The 22,661-nt window shown below is 40.7% G+C and overlaps 1 protein-coding gene across 1 annotated transcript; it reads right to left on the minus strand.

Moving 5' to 3' along the window:
• Window positions 1–405: 405 nt before the first annotated feature.
• On the minus strand, window positions 406–22,169 carry LOC141718500 (uncharacterized). Its single transcript, XM_074520881.1, has 4 exons — window positions 22,160–22,169; window positions 18,215–18,384; window positions 17,700–18,133; window positions 406–529 (listed from the first exon to the last, which is right to left on the minus strand). Exons 1-4 carry the CDS (start codon window positions 22,167–22,169, stop codon window positions 406–408), a joined length of 738 nt encoding a protein of 245 aa, XP_074376982.1.
• Between the last annotated feature and the right edge of the window lie 492 nt (window positions 22,170–22,661).

Consider the following 22,661-nt stretch of genomic DNA (forward strand, 5'->3'; position numbering starts at 1 on the left):
GGTATGATAGGGAGTAAAATAAACCCTGATTGCGTAATTAATATCGCATTAAATAATACAGAATTTGGCTGACAGTTAAGCCCATTAGAAATGCCCAAAGCCCTGAATATTAATTAATTTAGTAATTAATTAATAAGGGATAAAAAGCTGATTAATAAAGTCCAAATGAGGGCACAATTCCTTGGAGATTGACCTCCAAGAAATCTCATAGGATAAGGAATTGGTTTCCTACTTCCTAGGACTCCAATTCCGTTCTAATTCAGAGACTTGCCCACCAAGTCTCCCAACATCTATATAAGGGGTCTCACCCATAAATCACAACTAGTTTTTTGACTTGATCCTTGGCACACAGCAAGGTACTAGGCATCTTGTTAAGGCAGATCGAGTCACGATACACAAGATCAGTCAAATTGAGCCTCGAAGCTCACGAACCCTAGCAATAATATACCCTAAGTTTTTATCCGTCATATGGCCCATCTGTAGGAATTGAACAACAACCATGGCGAGAACACGAGTGGAAACAGCGCCCCTGAAGGAACCCAGCTGGAACAACTCAAATATCATTTCATCGACGGTGGAGATACCCCCACACTCATCCTATGCTTCTATCCAAGGAGGAACCCCAATAGGGGCAACCGATCCTCAGCGACAAGGACGCGTCCCCCGGCTCTACAAGGGATGAATCCACCGGCCCCTCAAGGGACAATTCCCAATTTCAGCAGCTACATGCACCTGTGAATCCTCACCCGTTGGGTATAAGTATTCCACTATTGTGACCACTAACCCCCTTATGGAATGCCCTTTTATCCCAAAGTTGGAGGAAGTGGACATACAAATCAGAGTGAAGCACACGGAAAATGCCCCTACATATGCGGTTTGGCTCCCATTCCAGAAGATCAAGAATTCTCTGGGCCTTACACTGAGAGGGACTCCGATCTTCGTATGATGATGTGGCTCCAAGAAGGAGGCATGCTGGTAAAGAGGTGATGCCTGATGGTAATCACGTCTTAGGGCACCCAAGGGACGAATCCCCAGGAAGTGTAGGAGAATCAGGCTCACGAGGCTGAGATCCAAAGGCTGAAGTGTGACCTGGATGCGCACCTGACCCCAAGACCCCCCACTACCTCCTCGAGAGAAAAAATCCTCCTCCAATCATAGACCTGGATGGTCCGTTGCAAGAAGGGTTTTGTCCCAAGGGCTGACCCAAGTAATCTACTACCCCTAGGAGATCCTGATGATCCCCTCCACCATTTACTGAAGAGATAATGAATGCCCATATCTCAAGGATGTTTAAGATGCCCACTATTAAAGCTTATGATGGCACTGGATATCCCGTTAATCATGTTAGGACATCTCTAATGCACTATTGTTGCAGCCCGTAAATGATGCTATAAATGTCGGGCCTTTCCTCAAACCCTGTCGGGAATGCCTCAAAGATGGTATAGCCATTTGCCTCCGAATTCTATTGGGTCCTTCAGATAGCTAAATCAAGGTTTTATTAAGCAATTCAGTGGAGAGTGCATGAGAAAAGTTCTGCATCCCTTGTGAGCATTGTATAGGGAGTAAAAGAGTCATTGAGAGACTATCTGGATTATTTTACTAAGGAAGCTTTGGAGGTCTCAGACCTTGATGACAAGGTATTTATGATAGCACTGCAACGGAACTTGGGATGAGTTCTTCAAGATGTCATTAGCTAAGCGCCACCCTGAAAGCATGTTGCAGCTGCTCCAAGATAGGGTCGAGAAGTACATCAAAGTGAGGAGAGCATGAGGAAGACAGTAGTAAATAACGAGCCCACTGGTCAAGGCAAAAAGCGAAAAACTGATCTGGAATATATTGCTAAGGACAAGTATCCTAGAACTGAGCAAAGCAATGATTCAACCCCCGAAGAAGGAGGACCAGGAAAAAAGTTCACTGAATCTAAGTTGAATGCTCCTCGAATTCAGATCTTGTTAGAAATTGAGAAGGATAGAGATGTTCGTTGGCCTAAGCCTCTAAAGGCTGATCCTACCAAGCTAGATAAGAGAAAATATGCACATTTCACAAGGATGCTGGTCATGACTGTTGGGAACCACGGACTTAGGGTTTACTACGTTTTATGATAAAGATTACGAAAAGAGGATTACCTTGTTAATGATTGATTCCACGCTCTTCTATGTATTCCAAATTCCCATGTGCGAAGTGTGGCCTCCGTCTTCTCAAGTTATCCTCTCTTCTTGCTCCTTGTGGCTACAATATGTTTTCACACACTCCCAAGCAAAGAGAATAAGATATATATAGCTACAATAAGGACCATGGATAATTAGGTTGACCTTCTAATTACATCTTGAGCCTAGCCCAATGTAATTAATATTAATTCAATCCACTAAAGATTAATATTTGCACTACTTTTCCTAATCCGTAATTTAATTAATTTCGGTTCCAATATTATTTGCTTATTAAATTCCCCATGTTTAAAATATCATATGTTCATTAATTAAATAATTACTGATAGAGTCGGCCGCCCTAGCTTCACCTCCCTATCCGCCCCTACCTTCTTTTTCCCCCTTTCTACCCATCTCTATCTCCATCTTCATCTTCATCTTCTCTTTTTTCACTTTTTCTTTAATAAAATCAAGATTTGTTTTACAAAACTCGAAAAAATCCATTACAGTTTTTCACTTTAGTTTTCAGATCTACTAAGTAAGAGCTTGGATTTTATAATAAAATTCAGTTTTTGGATTCAAAATCTCCGGTCTAACAAATTTACAATTTGGTGTTATTCCGAGATTTTTGAATTTTGGGTTTTTTCGTATAGTTCTGTTTAAGTTATTATCTGTGTGTTTGATTGTCTCGCTTTATGCGATGTGTCTCACTTTGTGCGATGGTGGTTGTGTTGAAAATGAATTGGATGGTATATTGGGAGATCGGATATCTCGCATCAACAACACTTTTGCCGGTCTATAGCTGGTGGCCGGCAGTAGATAGCTGGGGGTGCATTTGGAACGGTGGTGAAAATCACATGTCTCACCTCTCACAAAAAATATTTGTTCAGTATATGAGGCCTCTAAACTCCGTTGTTGCAACTGAGTCCTCTGAACATTGCAATATCCAATCGAATTAATGTGAGGGTCAAGTGTGAATCTACTGTTTTCGGGGGAGATGCGTGCTGGATTGTCCGGAAACCATTATCTTCATTTTTTAATTTTAGAATATTTGTATTCCAGTTGTTAAGCAATCCGGAAATAAAATGACTATTATTAGCTCAGTTGTTTTTCAACCTGGTTGCATGATCAGTTGGGGTTTGTCCCGATTGAATTTCATTTAAAGTCATTAATGAAATCTGCTATTAATTTGGCAAAAAAAAATATCTTTTATCCTTGAGCATCCACTCAACCTTTATTTAATTAGGCCAGAATAAAATTTCACCTGCAGGTTTCACATAATTAAATCTTTTGAGCTTTCAAGGGGCATCATTAACCTGAATATTATCAGGAACATGGATTCCTTCAATAAATAATATCCACCATGTATATAATTCCATCACCAAAATATAATGGATATATTCAAAAGAATTATTCATATATAAATTCAAAGCATATAAATATATACAGTGTCAATTACTATTTCCGGATTAAGAACCTAAGCTTAATATAAAATAGATATTAGTTCTCCTTCTTAATCAGTATTAAGGGAACAATTCTAAAATTGTCATGTTCATATACACAAAGTATACTAGTATTATTTATTAGTCAATATAAAACTAATCTAAATAATACTACAGCCATCACCAGTGGATTGTCCAACACCACCTGTGTGGTGACCTATTATATTATATAACCATAGTTAACAATCTAATATTCTGTATCCCATTTGATACTAGATTGTTCACATATATAATATAGACAACATGTAAACATTCAAATGATTCTTAAATAAACTGGCCAGAAATAAATGTACATACCTTCAAATAAATATTTTTCAGTATACACTAACAATCTCCCACTTATACTCAAAATATTCTATGTGTACATCAGTGTTTATTTAATCCACTATTACATAAAAATCTATGTGTCCATCCATCTGACTCCTATCACTTCCATATGCTTGTCAAAAACCTTGGTTGGCAAGCTCTTGTGAAAGGATCTGCTCGGTTGTCTTCTGATGATATGTGAGCCACAACTATACCCTCGCTTTAACGATTCCTCGTATGAGATGATACTTACGTTCAATATGTTAGCTGCTTTGTGGTCTCTCGCGGTTCCTTTGAATTTTCCACAGCACCAGTGTTATCACAATACACCGTCAAGCTCCTGGGAAAATTAGGTACCACATCTAAGTCAAAGGAAGTTCCTGAACCATACAGCCATCTTGGCAGCCATCAGAGGCCGCCACGTACTCGGCCTCCTGTGGAGTCTGTAATGCATTTCTGCTTTACACTCCTCCATATAACGGCTCCACCTCCCAAAGTAAAAACATATCCCGAGGTTGATTTCCTCTTATCCCTATCTGATTGGAAATCTGAATCAGTATATCCCAAAGGAAATAGATCTGAGGCCTTGTAAATTAACATATACTCCTTAGTCCTTCTTAGGTACTTGAGTATAGTTTTTACTGCACTCCAATGTTCCTGACCTGGGTTCGACTGATATCTACTAACCATGCCTACAGCAAAGCAGATGTCAGGCCCTCGTACATAACATAGCATACATTAAGCTTCCACATGCTGAAGCATAAGGAACTGCTTTCATGTTCTCTATATCCTTAGGTGTCGAAGGACACTGCTTCTTAGATATATCAACTCCATGCTTAAAAGGTAAAAAACCTTTCTTGGAGTTCTGCATGTTAAAAACGAGTTAATACTTCATCAATGTAGGGCTCTTGAGATAAAGCCAACATCCTTTTCTTGCGATCCCTTATAACATTGATCCCAAGGATTTATGCCGCTTCACCTAAGTCCTTCATGTCAAATTGTTTGAACAACCATGCCTTTACTGATGACAACATCTCAACATTGTTTCTAATGAGTAAAATATCATCTACATATAGTACTAGAAAAACCACTGCATTACCTTCACTTCTCTATACACGCACGATTCGCTTGGACTTTGATCAATCCATATGACTGGACTGCCTGATCAAAATGAATATTCCAGTCTCTAGAAGCTTGTTTAAGTTCATAAATAGACCTCTTAAGCTTACATACCAGATGCTCTTGGCCTTCCTTAATGAATCCTTTTGGTTGCTGCATATAGATGGTTTCTTCAAGACTTCCATTAAGAAAAGTTGTCTTGACATCCATTTGCCAAATCTCATAATTGAGATGAGCTGCTATAGATAAAAGAATACGGATTGACTTAAGCATGACTACCGGTGAAAAGGTTTCCTCATAATCGATACCTTCTTTCTGAGTATACCCTTTCGCAACAAGTCTTGCTTTCCAGGCTTTCACCTTTTATCTAATCCCCTCTTTTTCTTGTAGATCCACTTACATCCAATAGGTTTTATACCTTTTGGTGGTTCCACGAGCTCCCAGACCTGATTAGAATACATTGATTATATCTCAGATTCCATCGCCTTTTGCCAAAGATCTGCATCTTTGTCTTGTACTGCCTCTTCGTATGTACGGGGATCATCATCATGTTCACCAGGGACCAAGTCTGAAGACTCTCCCAAAAACATGAATCTATCAGGCTGTTGAACAACCCTTCCACTATGACGAGGCACTGGTGCGGTATTAGTGACAGGTTGTACATTATGTTGTGGTCGTTCTACTTGTACTACAGCTTTATGGGTATTATTTGTCCCTCCCACTAGTTCCTCTAAAACGACACTACTCATGGGTTTGTGATTCATTATATGGTCCTCCTCCAAGAATCTTGCATTGGTGCTAACAATGACATCCCGATTTCTTCGGACTATAAAATAAATATCCTTTCGTTCCCATTGGGAAGCCTACAAATAACCTTACTTCTGTACGAGATTCTAACTTAGTCGCGTTCTTGTTCAGCACATGTGCTAGACAACCCCATATTCGAATATTTCTTAGACTCGGTTTATCCCGGTCCACAATTCTAAGGGGGTTTTAGGAACCGGCTTAGAAGGTACTAAGTTCAGGAGATAAGTTGTTGTCTCTAAGGCATGTCCCCAAAATGACTTGGGTAAATCTGAATAACTCATCATCGATCTAACACTCTCTAAAAGAGTCCGGTTCCTTCTCTCTGCTACACCGTTCTGCTGGGGTGTGCCTGGTGCAGTTAACTGGGATTCTATCCCATTTTCTGATAAATATTCCCTAAATTCTCCAAGCAAGTATTCGCCACCACGATCCGATCGTAGTGACTTGATACTTTTATTAAGTCGCTTCTTCTCCGTTTTAGCTCTGTACTCTTTGAACTTATCAAAGCACTCAAACTTATGGTGCAACAAATAAACGTACCCATATCTAGAATAATCATCAATAAAAGTGACGAAATATTCATAACCACCTCTTTCTTGGATATTCATGGGTCCACATAAATCAGAGTGAACTAATTCTAACAGTTGTTTGGCTCTATTCCCTTTTGCCTTGAAAGGCCTATTAGTCATTTTACCTTCCAAGCAGGATTCACAAACTGGAAATGGCTCCACTGCCAATGAGCTTAAAGGCCCGTCTACTACCAGTCTTTGAATCCTCCTCAAGTTAATATGACCTAATCTCAAGTGCCAAAGATATGTTTGGTTCAAACTAGAAGGTTCCTTTCTTTTAGTAGAGTTAGAAGATGTGTTGTTCAATTCCCTAAATTGCAGTTGCAGTGCAGGTTGACTATGATTAATTATATACAAATTGTCTTGCAATGTACCAGAACATATAATTCATTTATTCATCATAATAGAAACATTACGATCCAAACAAATATTATAACCATCCAAAGCAAGTTTAGAAACCGAAATTAAATTCCTTCTAAAAGAAGGTACATAAAGACAATTGTTCAAAACCAAAATCCTATCAGAACCAAAAGATAAATGAATAACTCCTACTGCAACTACTGCTACTTTCGTAGCATCTCCCATGAACACGTATATCTCACCATCTCTAAGCATTCTGGATAGTTGGAACCCCTGCATAGAATTACAAACATGATCAGTGGCTCCTGTATCTACACACCAAGTGCTCGTAGATATAGCCGCTATAAATGTTTCTGTAACTAGAGAAAGAGACATACCAGTATTGTTTGTCTTCTTAGGAAGAGGACAATCCTGTTTCCAGTGACCTGAATATTTGCATCTGAAGCACTTTCCCTTAGGCTTTTTCACACCACCCTGAACTCCCACTGCCTTCACAGCTTTCTGTGTCTGAGCCTTTTCTTCTTCTTAATACCTTTCGGCTTAGAGGAAGAACCTTTCTCAGCCACATTCACTTGAACACTCTGCCGAAATAATCCTTCAGCTGCCTGAAGTTCTGTCAGCAGTTCCGCGAGACTATATTGCCTCTTGTTCATGTTGTAATTCAAGCGGAACTGCTCAAAACTCTTGGACAAGCTCATAAGGATAATGTCAATCTGGGTTTCCCCCGTCAAGTTCAGCACCAAGGATCTCTATCTCATTCAGATGAGACATCATCTTGAGAACATAATCCCTTACAGGTGTGCCTTTAGCCATCTGAGTGTTCATTAAAGCCTTCATGGCTACTTGCCTAGCAGCCCTATTCTGATCTCCAAAAAGTTCCTTGAGATTAAAGAGCATATCTGAAGCAGTGGCCATAGACTGATGTTGATGCTGCAAAACACCCGACATTGCTGCCAGAATGTAACATCATGACATTTCATCAGCCTTAATCCACCGTTTATAATACTCTTTCTCATCTTCAGGAGCATGAACAGCAGGCTGTTCAGGCTTGGGTTCATAAGTGCCAAACTTGTACTCCTCAGCAGTCAACACAATGTCCAAATTTCGTTTCCATTCAATATAGTTAGGTCCGGTAAGTTTGTTATCCTTAAGTATGGTGAATAGTGGAATAAAACCCATTTTATCCTGAGAATCATGCATAAAAACATCACATAAATAAGGGTGCATTAATTATTAAGATCTATTGATTCCTCTAACAATTATTAAAATTTAATGCACTAACATATAAACACCATAAGCTTCTGGTACGCCACGATGTGTGACATGTATACCACCTAATTTTGTTTAAATGTTACTTCGGTCCTATTACTAAACAATATGCCACGTTGGGGTGGACTATATTATTTTTCATAGCTAAGTGTATACCATCATCAAATCTTAAATTATTCAAAATCTATGGAACTTGGTACGCCACGATGGGTGGCGTGTATACCTTCCAATATTCATAATTTTGCCTTGAATAGAATACTTCAATTCAATATTCATCAATGGTTTGATTTCCAGGTAGTGGAGGAGTCACATCGGTCTCGCTTAAAACCCACAGCCTTACAAGTTCGATGAACTCGTTTTTGACAAAATCGCCCCAAATCAGAAATAAAGAAAATCCGTATTTTATTCCTTTTAAAAATTAATTTAAGAAGTTTGTTCTAGTAATTTCTATAACATTCTAGACACCATAAATTACATGCCACGATGGGTGACGTATATATAATTTATATTCGTCTTTATGTTAAATTACCTACAACCAATAATGGAGACCATGGGATTTAATTTCATATTAATTCCCTCTCCCACTTAGAATTTTTTATTAAAATTGAGGAATTTTAAAATTAAATGGGCCCCTATGTTGTTATAATTATGTCTAATCATGCATTCAAAATACACACATCATATTAGCAACACATAACATTTAATTAAAGCAATAAATAAAATTTATGTCCATGTCGTCCTAATTAAGTTAAACATGCAATTTTAAAAGAATTACACACATAATTAATGACACACATAATCAATAAATTAAAGCAATAATTAAAATTTAATGGAAAAAATTAAAATAAATTTTCCACTATTATGGCCCTTGAAAAAAAATCCAGCTCTCAAAAAAAATTTGCCCCAAGCGCGCCGCGACGGCCCCAGCAGCCCCAGCTGCCGCCGCAGCCCCAGCTGCCGCCGCGGCCCCCAGCAGCCCCAGCTGCCACAGCGGCAGCAGCGCATGCGCGCCTGTTGCTTTTCTGTGAGTTTTGTTTTGATTTTGTTCGAACCAAACATCAATAGCAGCCCCTTGTAATCGCACAGCCGAACAAAAAACTACCGGAATTGATTTCCGATCGCACATAACTATTACAAAATACCCGGAACAATTACAAAAAAATAGATTTAATACAAAACTAATTTTGTAAAATCTATTCTAACACGATCAACCCTCGTGTAAATTACAACCACGATTAAACCACGTGGAAACCAAAACAAAAATTAACCACGATTAAACCACGTGGGATCCAAACACATAATTAAAATATACATGGCCATAATAGTGGATTTACAACCTGCATCAAAAACAATACAAGCAAAACACTATATACACGCATATATAATTACGACATGGACATTATATCATAAAACGTAGAACCCATTACCAGGCTCTTGATACCAATTTTTGGGAACCACGGACTTAGGGTTTTACTACATTTTACGATAAAGATTACGAAAAGAGGATTACCTTTTTAATGGTTGATTCCACGCTCTACTATTGTATTTCCAAATTCCCTTGAGCGAAGTGTGGCCTCCGTCTTCTCAAGTTATCCTCTCTTCTTGCTCCTTGGTGGCTACAATATGTTTTCACACACTCCCAAGCAAGAAGAGACTAAGAATATATATAGGCTACAATAGGGACCATGGATAATTAGGTTGGGCCTTCTAATTACATCTTGAGCCTAGCCCAATGTAATTAAATATTAATTCAATCCACTAAAGAATTAATATTTGCACTACCTTTCCTAATACCGTAATTTAATTAATTCGGTTCCAATATTATTTGCTTATTAAATTCCCCATGTTTAAAATATCATATGTCCATTAATTAAATAAATTACTGATAATTTATTTAATTAATATCTTTTATCCTTGATCATCCACTCAACCTTTATTTAATTATGCCAGAATAAATTCCACCTGCAGGGTTTCACATAATTAAATCTTTTTGAGCTTTCAAGGGGACATCATTAACCCGAATATTATCAGGACATGGATTCCTTCAATAATTAATATCCACCATGTATATAATTCCATCACCCAAAATATAATGATATAATTCAAAAGAATTATTTCATATATAAATCAAAGCATGTAAATAATATACACGTGTCAATTACTATTTCCGGATTAAGAACCTAAGCATTAATAATAACATAGAATCTTAGTTCTCCTTCTTAATCAGTATTAAGGGAACAATTCTAAATTTGATCCTGTTCAAAATACACAAAGTATACTAGTATTATTTATTAGTCAATATAAACTAATCTAAATAATACTACAGCCATACCAATGGATTGTCCAACACCACCTGTGCTGTGAACCTTATTATATTATATAACCGTATTTAACAATCTAATATTCTGTATCCCATTTGATACTAGATTGTTCACAATATATAATATTAGACAACATGTAAACATTCAAATGATTCTCAAATAAACTGGCCAGAAATAAATGTACATACTTCAAATAAATATTTTCAGTATACACTAACAATGACACCGATGAGTGTAGATAATTGAAGGATGAAATAGAGTTCCTCATTCGAAAAGGAAGGTTCAGCAAGTATACTGGAGATGGAGGAGATAGGAATAATAATGGAAGAAAGAATTTCGATGATCGTAGGGGGGATCAAAATGAATAGGGGCGAAGTCCCCAGCCCAGGGAACCGGTGATAAATGCAATCTTTGGAAGGCCACGACCCCGAGGGCCAGTGATAAATACGATTTTTGGAGGACCAACTGTTGCGGGCTCATCCATAAACTCGAGGAAAGCCTATACTAGAGAAGTTATGCATATTGTCGGGGAAGCCCCGGAGAGGGCTAGGACAGGAGTCACAATGACGTTCGATGATTCTGACTTGGAGGGTGTTAAATTTCCACACGACGATCCACTGGTGATAGGGATAAATAAGTCCTGATTTTATAATTAATGGGCTGCTAGGCCCAATAAGAAGATGTATGATATTCAGACCAGAAAGGTTAAGCCTGATGGACCAGATCAGGCCTGGTGGAATAAAAAAAGGCCCAAAAGCCCAAATTATTAATTAATTTCGTAATTAATTAATAAGGGAAAAATCAGCTATTGAGAAGAGTCCTGATAAGGATATAAATCCTTATAGATAAGCCTCAAGGGGACCTAAAAGGATAAGGAATCAGTTTCCTACTATCTAGGACTCCAAAGTCCATTCTAATTATGAGACTTACCCACCAAGTCTCCTATACCAAGTCCAATTCAAGGACTCCCAACATCTATATAAGGGGTCTCACCCCCACCAATCAGAACTACGTTTTTTGGCTTGATTCTCTAATTCACAGAGATACGTAGGCATCTCGTAAAGGCAGATTGAGCCACGAAGCACGAGAGCAGCCATTAAAGGCCTTGAGCTCTCGAATCTTAGTAGTAAATACAGCAAATAATAACCTTAGTTTTTTATCCACAACATTTGGCGCCGTCTGTGGGACACAACAACAACCATGGCGAGAACACGGAGAACAATTGGAGCTCTAGAGGAAGGAACACCATTAGAGACAACCCAGGTGATTTCATCAACCGTGGAGGTTCCTCCCCATTCAACTTATGCATCTACTCAGGGGGAAGCCCAGACAGGGGCAACTCATCCTCAGCCACAAGGTACAACTCCCCCGACTATTCAAGGTACGAATCCTCAAGTTCAACAAATACATATACCTGTGAATTCTCGACCCGTCGGGTATGAATATTCAACTATTGTTACTACTAACCCCCCTTATGGGATGCCCCTTCACCCTGAGGTTGGAGGAAGCGGATATGCTGGGCGAAGCGAAGCACGAGGGCGGTTGCCCCCCTATATACGAGGTTTGGATCCTATCCCTGAGGATCGGGAATTTTCTGGTCCATACACTGAGAGAGACTCCGAATCTTCGGATGATGAAGTGGCCCCAAGAAGGAGGCGTCCTGGAAAAGAGCCAATGGCCGATGGAAGGCAACGCCCCCAAAGCACCCCAGGGGCGAATCCCCAAGAAGTGCAGGAAAAGATCAGGGCTCATGAGGCTGAAATCCAAAGGCTGAGGCGTGATTTGGAGGCTCACCAAGCCACCAGACCCCACATACCTCCTAGGGGGAGAAATCCTCCTCCCATCATAGACCTGGATGGTCCGGTAAGAAGAAGGGCTGCTGTCCCAAGAACTGATCCAAGCAATCTCCTTCCCCTTGGAGATCCTGATGATCCAACTCCACCCTTCACAGAAGAGATAATGAATGCCCATATCTCAAGGAAATTCAAGATGCCCACTATCAAAGCCTATGATGGCACGGGAGACCCCGCTAATCATGTTAGGACATTCTCTAATGCACTGCTGCTGCAACCCATGAACGATGCTATAAAATGTCGGGCCTTCCCTCAAACCCTGTCGGGTATGGCTCAAAGATGGTACAGTCGCCTACCCCCAAATTCTATTGGATCATTCAGAGAATTAAGTCAGGATTTTATTAAGCAATTCATCAGTGGAAGAGTCCATGAGAAAAGTTCAGCATCTTTTATGAGTCTTGTGCAGGGAGCTAAGGAATCCTTAAGAGATTACCTGAATCGTTTTACAAAGGAGGCTTTAAAAGTCCCAGACCTTGATGATAAGGTAGCCATGATAGCACTGCAACAAGGAACTAGGGATGAGTTTTTCAAGATGTCTTTGGCCAAACGACCCCCTGAGAGCATGTTGCAGCTCCAAGAGAGGGCAGGGAAGTATATCAAGGTTGAAAAAAGTATGAGGAAGACCGTAGTAAGTAATGAGCCCACTGGAGGCAAGAAACGAAAAACTGATTTGAAGTATATCGCTAAGGACAAATATCCTAGAACCGAACAAAACCCTGATTCAACCCCCAAGAAGGGAGGACCTGGGCAAAAGTTCACTGAATACGCTAAGCTGAATGCTCCCAGAAGTCAGATTTTGATGGAGATTGAGAAAGACAGAGATATTCGCTGGCCTAAGCCCTTGAAGGCTGATCCCGCCAAGCTAGATAAGGGCAAGTATTGCAGGTTTAACAAAGATGTTGGCCATGACACCGATGAGTGTAGGCAATTGAAAGATGAAATTGAGTTTTTGATTCGAAAAGGAAGATTGAACAAGTATACTGGAGAAGGAGGGGACAGAAATAATAATGGAAGGAAGAACTTTGAAGATCGTAGGAGGGACCAAGACGATCAGGGGCGAAACCCCCAGCCTAGAGGACCAGTTATAAACACCATTTATGAAGGGCCGAGACCTCGAGGGCCTGTGATAAACACGATCTTTGGAGGTCCAACTGCTGCTGGATTGTCCAAAAATTCCAGAAAGGCATATACTAGAGAGGTTATGCATATTGTTGGAGAAGCCCCGAAGAGGGCCAGGACAGAAGTAACATTGGCTTTTGATGATTCCGACCTAGAGGGTGTGAAGTTTCCCCATGACGACCCGCTGGTCATAATACCAATAATAGGAAATAGCCCGGTTAAGAGGGTCCTTGTGGATAATGGTGCTTCTGTGGATATCTTGCTCCACGACACCTTTCTAAGGATGGGGTATAACGACTCCCAGTTAACACCAACCGACATGCCGATATATGGATTTGCTGGAGTAGAATGTCCTGTGGAAGGGATAATCAAGTTGCCAACCACCATAGGTACGGAGCCAAGGCAAGCAACGCAGATGCTGGATTTCGTAGTGGTAAAGGCTAGTTCAACTTATAATGCTATCATGGGGAGGACAGGGATACATGCCTTCAAGGAAGTCCCCTCTTCCTACCATTCAGTCATGAAGTTTCCCACCCGAAATGGGATTGGAGAAGAGAGAGGAGATCAAAAAATGGCTAGAAGCTGTTATGTGGCCTCTTTGAGGGCGGACGGAGTCGGGGGACAAGTTCTTCCTATTGAAGATATGGATGTTCGAGAAAATGACGAGAAGAGAGGAAAGCCAGCTGAAGACTTGGTTTCGGTCCCTTTAGACCCCAAGGATCCTGAGAGGAAGACTTTCATTAGAGCCACATTAGAGGAGCCCTTTAGAGGGAAGTTGGTGAAATTTTTGCAAGAAAATAGTGATGTGTTTGCATGGTCAGCAGCTGATATGCCAGGCATAGACCCGGAGTTAATTACTCACAAGCTAAACGTGGATCCAAGCCGGAAGACAGTGAAACAAAAGAAAAGAAATTTTGCCCCGGAAAGACAAGAGGCTATAAAACAGGAAGTAGAAAAGCTCTTAGAGGCTGGTTTCATAGAGGAGATCCAATTTCCGGAGTGGTTAGCCAACCCTGTAATGGTGTAGAAGGCTAATGGAAAGTGGAGGATGTGTATAGACTTCACTGATCTGAATGATGCATGCCCCAAAGACTGTTTTCCGCTGCCTAGGATTGATACTTTGATTGATGCCACTACTGGACATGAGATGCTGAGTTTCATGGATGGATTTAGCGGATACAACCAGATCAAAATGCATAAGGATGACATTCCAAAGGTATCATTTATCACTGACTTTGGTGTTTATTGTTATCTTGTTATGGCGTTTGGTCTCAAGAATGCAGGAGCCACCTATCAAAGGTTGGTAAACAAAATTTTTAAGGATCTTATTGGTAAGACTATGGAAGTCTATGTTGATGACATGTTACTCAAGAGTCTAGTAAAGACCGATCACATAACCCATTTGAGGGAAGCTTTTGAGGTCCTGAGGTACCACAAGATGATGTTGAATCCTGCGAAGTGTGCTTTCGGAGTAGGATCTGGAAAATTCTTGGGATTGATGGTCTCAAAGAGGGGAATTGAGGCTAACCCCGATAAAATAAAGGCAATCCTGGACATGGAACCCCCAAAAACTGTCAAGGATGTTCAGAAGCTCACGGGAAGGGTTGCTGCGCTAGGACGATTCATCTCCAAGTCAGGAGACAAGTGCTTATCATTCTTCAAGTCACTAAAGAACATCAAAGACTTTGTATGGAGTGAGGAAAATCAGAAGGCATTTGAAGAGTTAAAGAAGTATATGGACCAGGCCCCATTGTTGGCCAAGCCAGTTCTGAATGAAGTTTTATTTCTGTACTTGGCTGTTTCAGAGAGCGCCTTGAGCGCGGTGTTGGTTAAGGAGGAACTGAAAGTCCAGAAACCCGTATACTATGTCAGCAAAATTTTGTATGGTGCTGAGTTGAATTATTCAACTATTGAGAAATTCGCTCTAGCCTTGGTAATGGCTTCGAGAAAGCTGCGTCCTTATTTTCAGGCTCACCAGATTGAGGTGCTAACGAATCAGCCCCTGAGAAACATCATTCACAGTCCCAAGGCAAGTGGGAGATTGATTAAGTGGGCAATAGAGCTGGGAGAGTTCGATCTCAAGTATAAGCCATGTACGGCGATAAAAGCCCAGGCACTAGCTGACTTCGTGATGGAATGTACCATACCCAACCAAGAAGTCGGGGGGCAGGAAGATACCATACCTCAAGACAAGGGAGTTGATAATGAAAGCAAAGAGAAGGATGATAAAGAGTATTGGGTTCTCTATTTTGATGGAGCATCAAAAACAAACTCCAGTGGAGCAGGATTGGTTTTGCAAAGCCCTGATGGGTTCTTAATTGAGTATGCTATGAAGCTAGACTTCCCAACCACAAATAATGAGGCAGAATATGAAGCCCTGATAGCTGGCCTTGGTCTAGCTGGGACACTTAGAGTCAAAAATTTAAAGGTCTGTGGAGATTCGAAGCTGATCATATCCCAGGTAAAGGGAGAATTTGAGGCAAGGGATGATACGATGGCTAAGTATGTCCGCCTAGTAAGAGCTGTGATGACCCAATTTAATGAATGTCATGTTGAACACATTCCAAGGGAAGAAAATGTTAAGGCAGATGCGCTATCAAAGTTTGCTTTATCTGAGATAGAAGAAAGTTCAGGAAGTGTATACTTCCGTGTTTTAAAGACGCGAAGCATAGATGTTAAGCTTGTGGCTCCCATAGGCCTGGGGACGTCATGGATCGATCCCATTAAGGCTTACATTCAAACCGGATGGTTGCCAAGCGATGCAACTGAAGCACGAAAGTTAACTGTTCGAGCATTAAGGCCCGATGAGGCACGCTTGGCTCTTGAGGAAGTGCATGAAGGTATTTGTGGACAACACTTGGGGACAGGGCCTTAGCTCATAAGATAACCCGTTTAGGCTTCTATTGGCCAGAAATGATGGCTGATGCCAAAGAATATGTGAAGAAGTGTGATCGCTGTCAGAAGCATGCACCAGTTGTTAGACAACCCCCCGAGATGCTGACCTCTATCAACTCGCCTATTCCCTTTGCAATGTGGGGGATGGATATTCTAGGGCCTTTTCCTATGGCCACGGCACAAAGGAAGTTTCTGATTGTAGCCATTGATTATTTCACCAAGTGGATCGAAGCCAAACCTTTGGCCAAAATCACAACTAAGCAAGTTGCACAATTCCTGTGGGAAAACATCATGTGCCGATATGGAATTCCCCGTATCCTCGTCACTGACAATGGAACACAATTCAACAATGAGGAATTCAAGAAGTATTGCGAAGAAAATGAAATTGAGTTGCGGTTCACCTCTGTGGCTCACCCGCAAGCCAATGGGCAAGCGGAGGTAGCAAATCGGATAATCCTGGATGGACTAAAGAAGAGGATTGAAAAGTCGAGAAATAATTGGGTGGATGAGATACTTCCCATATTATGGGCCTATAGGACTACTTGTAGAGTCACGACAGATGCAACTCCTTTCATGTTGGCATATGGGGCGGAAGCAGTAGTTCCCGTGGAGATATCACATTCCTCTCCAAGGATTCAGGCTTTCGATGAGAAAGAAAATGAGGAAGGGCAGAGATTAGCCCTGGATTTAATTGATGAAGTGCGAGATAAAGCACATGCAAAGATAGTAGAATATCAGAAAAAAGCTTCATTCTACTACAACCTAAGGGTTAAAGAAAGGTTTTTTAAACAAGGCGATCTAGTCTTGAGGAAGATAGAAGCATCTGGTGTAGGACAAAAAGGGAAGCTTGCCCCAAATTGGGAAGGGCCGTACAGAGTCAAGAGTGTTCAAGGTAGAGGAACCTACAAGCTCGAGACTATGGATGGTTTTGAAGTCCCGAGGACCTGGCACGCACAAAACCTGAAGGTTTACTACGTGTAAGATAGGCGAAGTACGATTCTCACTTGTCATTGTGACAAGTAGGTTTAAAAGCACCTGGAAGCTTTGCTTGCGTAGGATTTTATATTCCAGTAGAATTTACATTGTCTAGTTATTATTGATTAGGGTCGAACCCATGCTATGTAAGGTTTTGAAAAACTAGACTTCATATTAAAGAGTTTGAAATTATTTCAATCCAAGGATGTTTAAGGCTCAAATGCATATTAAACAGAAAGAGGCAAGAAAAGCAACATATAAAATATAAGCCCCGAAGGGTAATAAGTTTTGAATACAATTAAGTCAATACAATAAAACAAGCCATGCAGGACTGAAAAAGCTCTAAGGAGCTGAGGTGCCCTCGGCGTCCATATCATCATCCTCTCCGCTCTCGCTAGATGTCTCCGTCGTCTCGGAGGAGGAGGAAGAGCTGTCGTCCTCAGCAGGTCTGGAAGAAGACTCGGGAGGAGGAAGGAGTGGATCCTGAGGAACATGATCCGAGACAACTACTCGGGTACGAAACCTCTGTAGCAAAGCCTCGTCATCAGGGCAGATATAGTCCGCCGGGTTAATGTCAGGACAAGCCTCGTTCACGGTCCCAAGGGCCGTGTCCCAACCAGTCCTAAAAAACCCGGGAAAGACTGAATCATCCCTAATCCTCATGGATTGGGCAAACTCCTCCGAGTCCAGATAGTTGTCTATAGCTTTATCCTTCTCCGCCCGAAGTACCACCAGCTCGGCGTTAGACTCTCCGAGTTCTTCCTCTTTGCGCTTGAGCTTCTTCTCCAGGGTAGCATACTTCTTCTGTTGCCTCCTGAGGGCATTATCGGCCTTATCAGAAGCCCGCTTCCACGATTCGGCTTGCCTCACAGCGCCTTGAAAGTAGGCGTTAGACTGGAACAAAGCAATTAACAAAGTATAAGGCAAGAAAATGCTACAAGAATGAAAAATAAGTTCAAAAAAGAGAAGGCATACCGAAGCCAGAGACTGAGCTCCCATGAGCTTAATCCTCTCAAGATCAGGGGTGGCCACCACATCAGTAAAATCCTTGGGAGTCACGCTATGGTAAGACCAATCCCAAGCATGTTTCGTGGAACCAACTACGGTGTCTCCTCGGCGGAATCCCCAGAGAGGCTGAAAGATGCCTGTGGCAGCAGCAGTAGGGGCAGCAGCAGTGATAGGAGCACCATGGCCTCCAGCTCCTTCAGTTGAAGCCTCCCCTATAGGCTCTTTGTGCTTCTTCAAAAAGATAGGCTCCGTGGCCTTTCCCTGGGTATCTAGGCCTGCGAGCCGAGCTTTCTTCATCCTAGCTGTTTCCTCAACCAAAGGAACATTGTCCTCGTTAATCTTCTTAGCAGCTGAAACAAAGCAAAGGACAAAATAAGTGATGTTAATAATGCATGAAATGAAATAAAATTGAGAAGGGAAGAAAAATACCCTGTTGAGAAACAGAGGATAGTCCCACATGAATCAGGGAAAACTCCTCTAAGAGAGTCCAGCTGGTGGTGGTGCCATCATCCTGAGTAAGCCCATTATAAATAATAGTTTCTTCAGGAGTTAAGTGAATGGATTTGAGGCTACCATCACTGACCTTCCCGAAGGAAGATCGAAAAAGTGTGCCCCGGTCACCATTCTCCCAACGTAACCCAACGAAACTATTCCTCCAATTTTGATTATTATCAGGAATAGAGGCGCTGTTAAAGATATGTTTGCTTTTGGGCCTTTGCTTGACATAGACCCAGCCACAGATATTGGAAGAACTATTATAACACTGAAAGACCTTCCTAAAAACGGCTACAGAAAGAGGAAAGCCCTCCCTAAGACAACAAACCATGAAACATAGAATATTCCTCCAGGCGTTTGGAGGAAGGTGACACGGATTAATTTGTAGATCAGCCAAAAGATGAGGAATAAAGGGGTGAAAAAAAAACCTAAGCCCAGCATTAAGGGCATCTGTGTAAATGAAGAGAGTATCGGGTCTCCAGTGGCAAGTACGATCACCACCAGAGACTGGAACTAATCTAAGAGGAGGAAGGACGTTATAACGAGCATTTAGTTTATTGAAATCTATGTTGTGCCAAGTATTACAATGATTAAAAGAGTCGAGATGTGCAGTGGAGGGATATTCATCCCCCCTAGTGTTAATCATATCAATTAAAGACATATATGAAGAGCGGATCTCGATATCCTTACCTCGTTTTGAAGCCGAGGCTATCTTGGCCGCCCTCTCAGAACTCTTGTCAGCCATTAGTAAAGCTGGGAAAAGCCTGAAAACTTTGAAAGGAAGGAGGCTGAAAACTAGGGGAGGAAGGTTGAGAGAGAGTAGGAAGTTGGAAGAAATGTGTGAAATGAGGAGTGAAGAGTGTGAGTAGGAACACTCCCCCCACCCACCTTTATATAGCCAAAGAAGAGGTGATTTGGGCCTTAAAAAGCCCATTTGGGCCCAACAAAGAGAAGGTTCTGGAATTATCCTGGAAATTCCTGGAAAAACCAAGTGAAAAAATTTAATTTTTAAAAGATTCTGGAAGAATCCAGAAAAACCTTAGAAGAACCTGGAATTTGGGCTTAGAGATAAGGCCCAATTTTAGAAAAATCTTGGAAAATCCAAGTATGTAGGGCTAAAAAGGCCCAGAGCTAAGGCCCAGGTATAAAAGCCATGTTTGAGGCCCAAATATCTTTTTAAGAGGGGTGAAAGAAAAGCCCAGTTAAAAATAGTGGGCCCAAAGATTAGCCCAATAAAACCAGCCCAGAAAAGGGCCCAATTAGTTGAAAGGCCCAAAAAGAAAAACCCACTAAAGGGTTGGCCCAAGAGAATCTAATCAGAAAAAGGGATGGCCCAAGATAGAGGCCCAGGAAAATTAGAAATAAAAAGTTGGTACCCTTTACCCAATTCGATCAGGACTTGCATTAAAATTCTAGTCGAATGAATTGAGGTCGAATTTTCTTCGACCAGGGCTAAAAAAAGGGAGCTATTTCGGTCAAGAAAAGAATCCTGACCAAAAATTCCTGGTCGAAAAGGGAAGAAAAAAATATTTAAATGATTGTTTCATTCGACCAGAATGCCTGAATAATTTCTGACCTTTTTTCTTGACCCTGTCGACCAGGAAGCAAGGTAAAATCCTGGTCGAATAGACCCTGCCCGAATTTTTTGTCGATCTGGGCTTAAAAGAAAGGCTAAATCGGTCAAGATAATGTGTTCTGACCGAAAATCCTAGTCGAAGATTTCTGCTCAAAAAAATAAAATATATACAAAGTAAAAATCCTGGTCGAAATTCGACCAGGAATTGAGGTCGAATGCATCCTCTTCGAATTTCCTTCGACCAAGGCACAACAAAGGCTAATTCGACCAGGATCCTGGTCGAATGGAATCCTGGTCGAAAATTGTATAAAAAAAGGGGGGAAGAAAAAAGGAAGAAAAAAGGAAGAAAAAGAAAAAAAAAACCCTGGAAAATTACAAGAAAAATAAGGAAATTCCTTAAATATTTTCTGAAAAGTGTTAATATTTTCAGAAATAAGGAAAAATCCAGAAAATTAAAGGATAAATCCCAGAAAATTAAGGGAAAATCCAGAAATTAAGGATAAATCCCAGAAATTAAGGATAAATCCCAGAAATTAAGGAAAAAATCCAGAAATTAAGGATAAATCCCAGAAATTAAGGGGAAAATCCAGAAATTAAGGGAAAATCCAGAAATTAAAGGATAAATCCCAGAAAATTAAGGGAAAATCCATAAATTAAGGATAAATCCCAGAAATTAAGGATAAATCCCAGAAATTAAGGGAAAAATCCAGAAATTAAGGGAAAATCCAGAAATTAAAGGATAAATCCCAGAAAATTAAGGGAAAATCCAGAAATTAAGGATAAATCCCAGAAATTAAGGAAAAAATCCAGAAATTAAGGATAAATCCCAGAAATTAAGGGAAAAATCCAGAAATTAAGGGAAAATCGAGAAATTAAGGATAAATCCCAGAAATTAAGGGAAAAATCCAGAAATTAAGGATAAATCCCAGAAAATTAAGGAAAATTTCCTGGAAATTAAGATAATTTCTGAATAAAAGGAAGATTCGTTGTAAATGTGTAGGTCGCTCCATACTTTACGCAAAAACGAAACCTTGTAAGGGAACGAATAGATTTAACTTCTGCGAAACCTAATCAATGTTTCCCAAAAGTTGGGGGGCAAATGATAGGGATAAATAAGTCCTGATTTTATAATTAATGGGCTGCTAGGCCCAATAAGAAGATGTATGATATTCAGACCAGAAAGGTTAAGCCTGATGGACCAGATCAGGCCTGGTGGAATAAAAAAAGGCCCAAAAGCCCTAATTATTAATTAATTTCGTAATTAATTAATAAGGGAAAAATCAGCTATTGAGAAGAGTCCTGATAAGGATATAAATCCTTATAGATAAGCCTCAAGGGGACCTAAAAGGATAAGGAATCAGTTTCCTACTATCTAGGACTCCAAAGTCCATTCTAATTATGAGACTTACCCACCAAGTCTCCTATACCAAGTCCAATTCAAGGACTCCCAACATCTATATAAGGGGTCTCACCCCCACCAATCAGAACTACGTTTTTTAACTTGATTCTCTAATTCACAGAGATACGTAGGCATCTCGTAAAGGCAGATTGAGCCACGAAGCACGAGAGCAGCCATTAAAGGCCTTGAGCTCTCGAATCTTAGTAGTAAATACAGCAAATAATAACCTTAGTTTTTTATCCACAACAACTGGTAATAACACAGATAATATGGAATAGCCCAGTGAAGAGGGTCCTTGTAGACAATGGTGCCTCAGTGAATATTTTGCTTCATGATACCTTCATAAGGATGGGATACAATGATTCTCAATTAACCCCAACTGATATGCCGATATATGGGTTTGCTGGAGAGGAATGCCCCATGGAAGGGATAATTAATTTACCGATGGCCATAGGTCAGGAGCCAAGACAAGCAATACCGATGTTAGACTTTGTAGTGGTAAATGATGGATCAACTTCCAATGCAATAATGGGAAGAATGGGAATACATGCTTTCAAGGCAGTCCCTTCTTCTTACCATTTAGTGATGAAGTTTCCCACCCAAAATGGGATTGGAGAAGAGAGAGGAGATCAAAAGATGGCATGGAGTTGTTATGTGGCCTCTCTTAGGGCGGATGGAGTTGGGGGGCAGGTTCTGCCTATTGAAGATCTGGATATCTGTGAAAATGATGAGAAAAGAGGGAAGCCAGCAGAAGACTTGGTTCTGATTCCTTTGGCTCCCTAGGATCTTGAGAAAGTAACTTTTATTGGAGCGTCACTAGAGGAGCCCCTTAGAGGGAAGTTGGTAAAGTTTTTACAAGAGAATAGAGATGTATTTGCATGGTCAACAGCTAATATGTCTGGCATAGACCCGGAACTGATCACTCATAAGCTGAATGTAGATCT

The sequence above is a fragment of the Apium graveolens genome, chromosome 4 (genome assembly GCF_009905375.1).
Source record: "Apium graveolens cultivar Ventura chromosome 4, ASM990537v1, whole genome shotgun sequence".
In the NCBI taxonomy this organism is placed as follows: Eukaryota; Viridiplantae; Streptophyta; class Magnoliopsida; order Apiales; family Apiaceae; genus Apium; species Apium graveolens.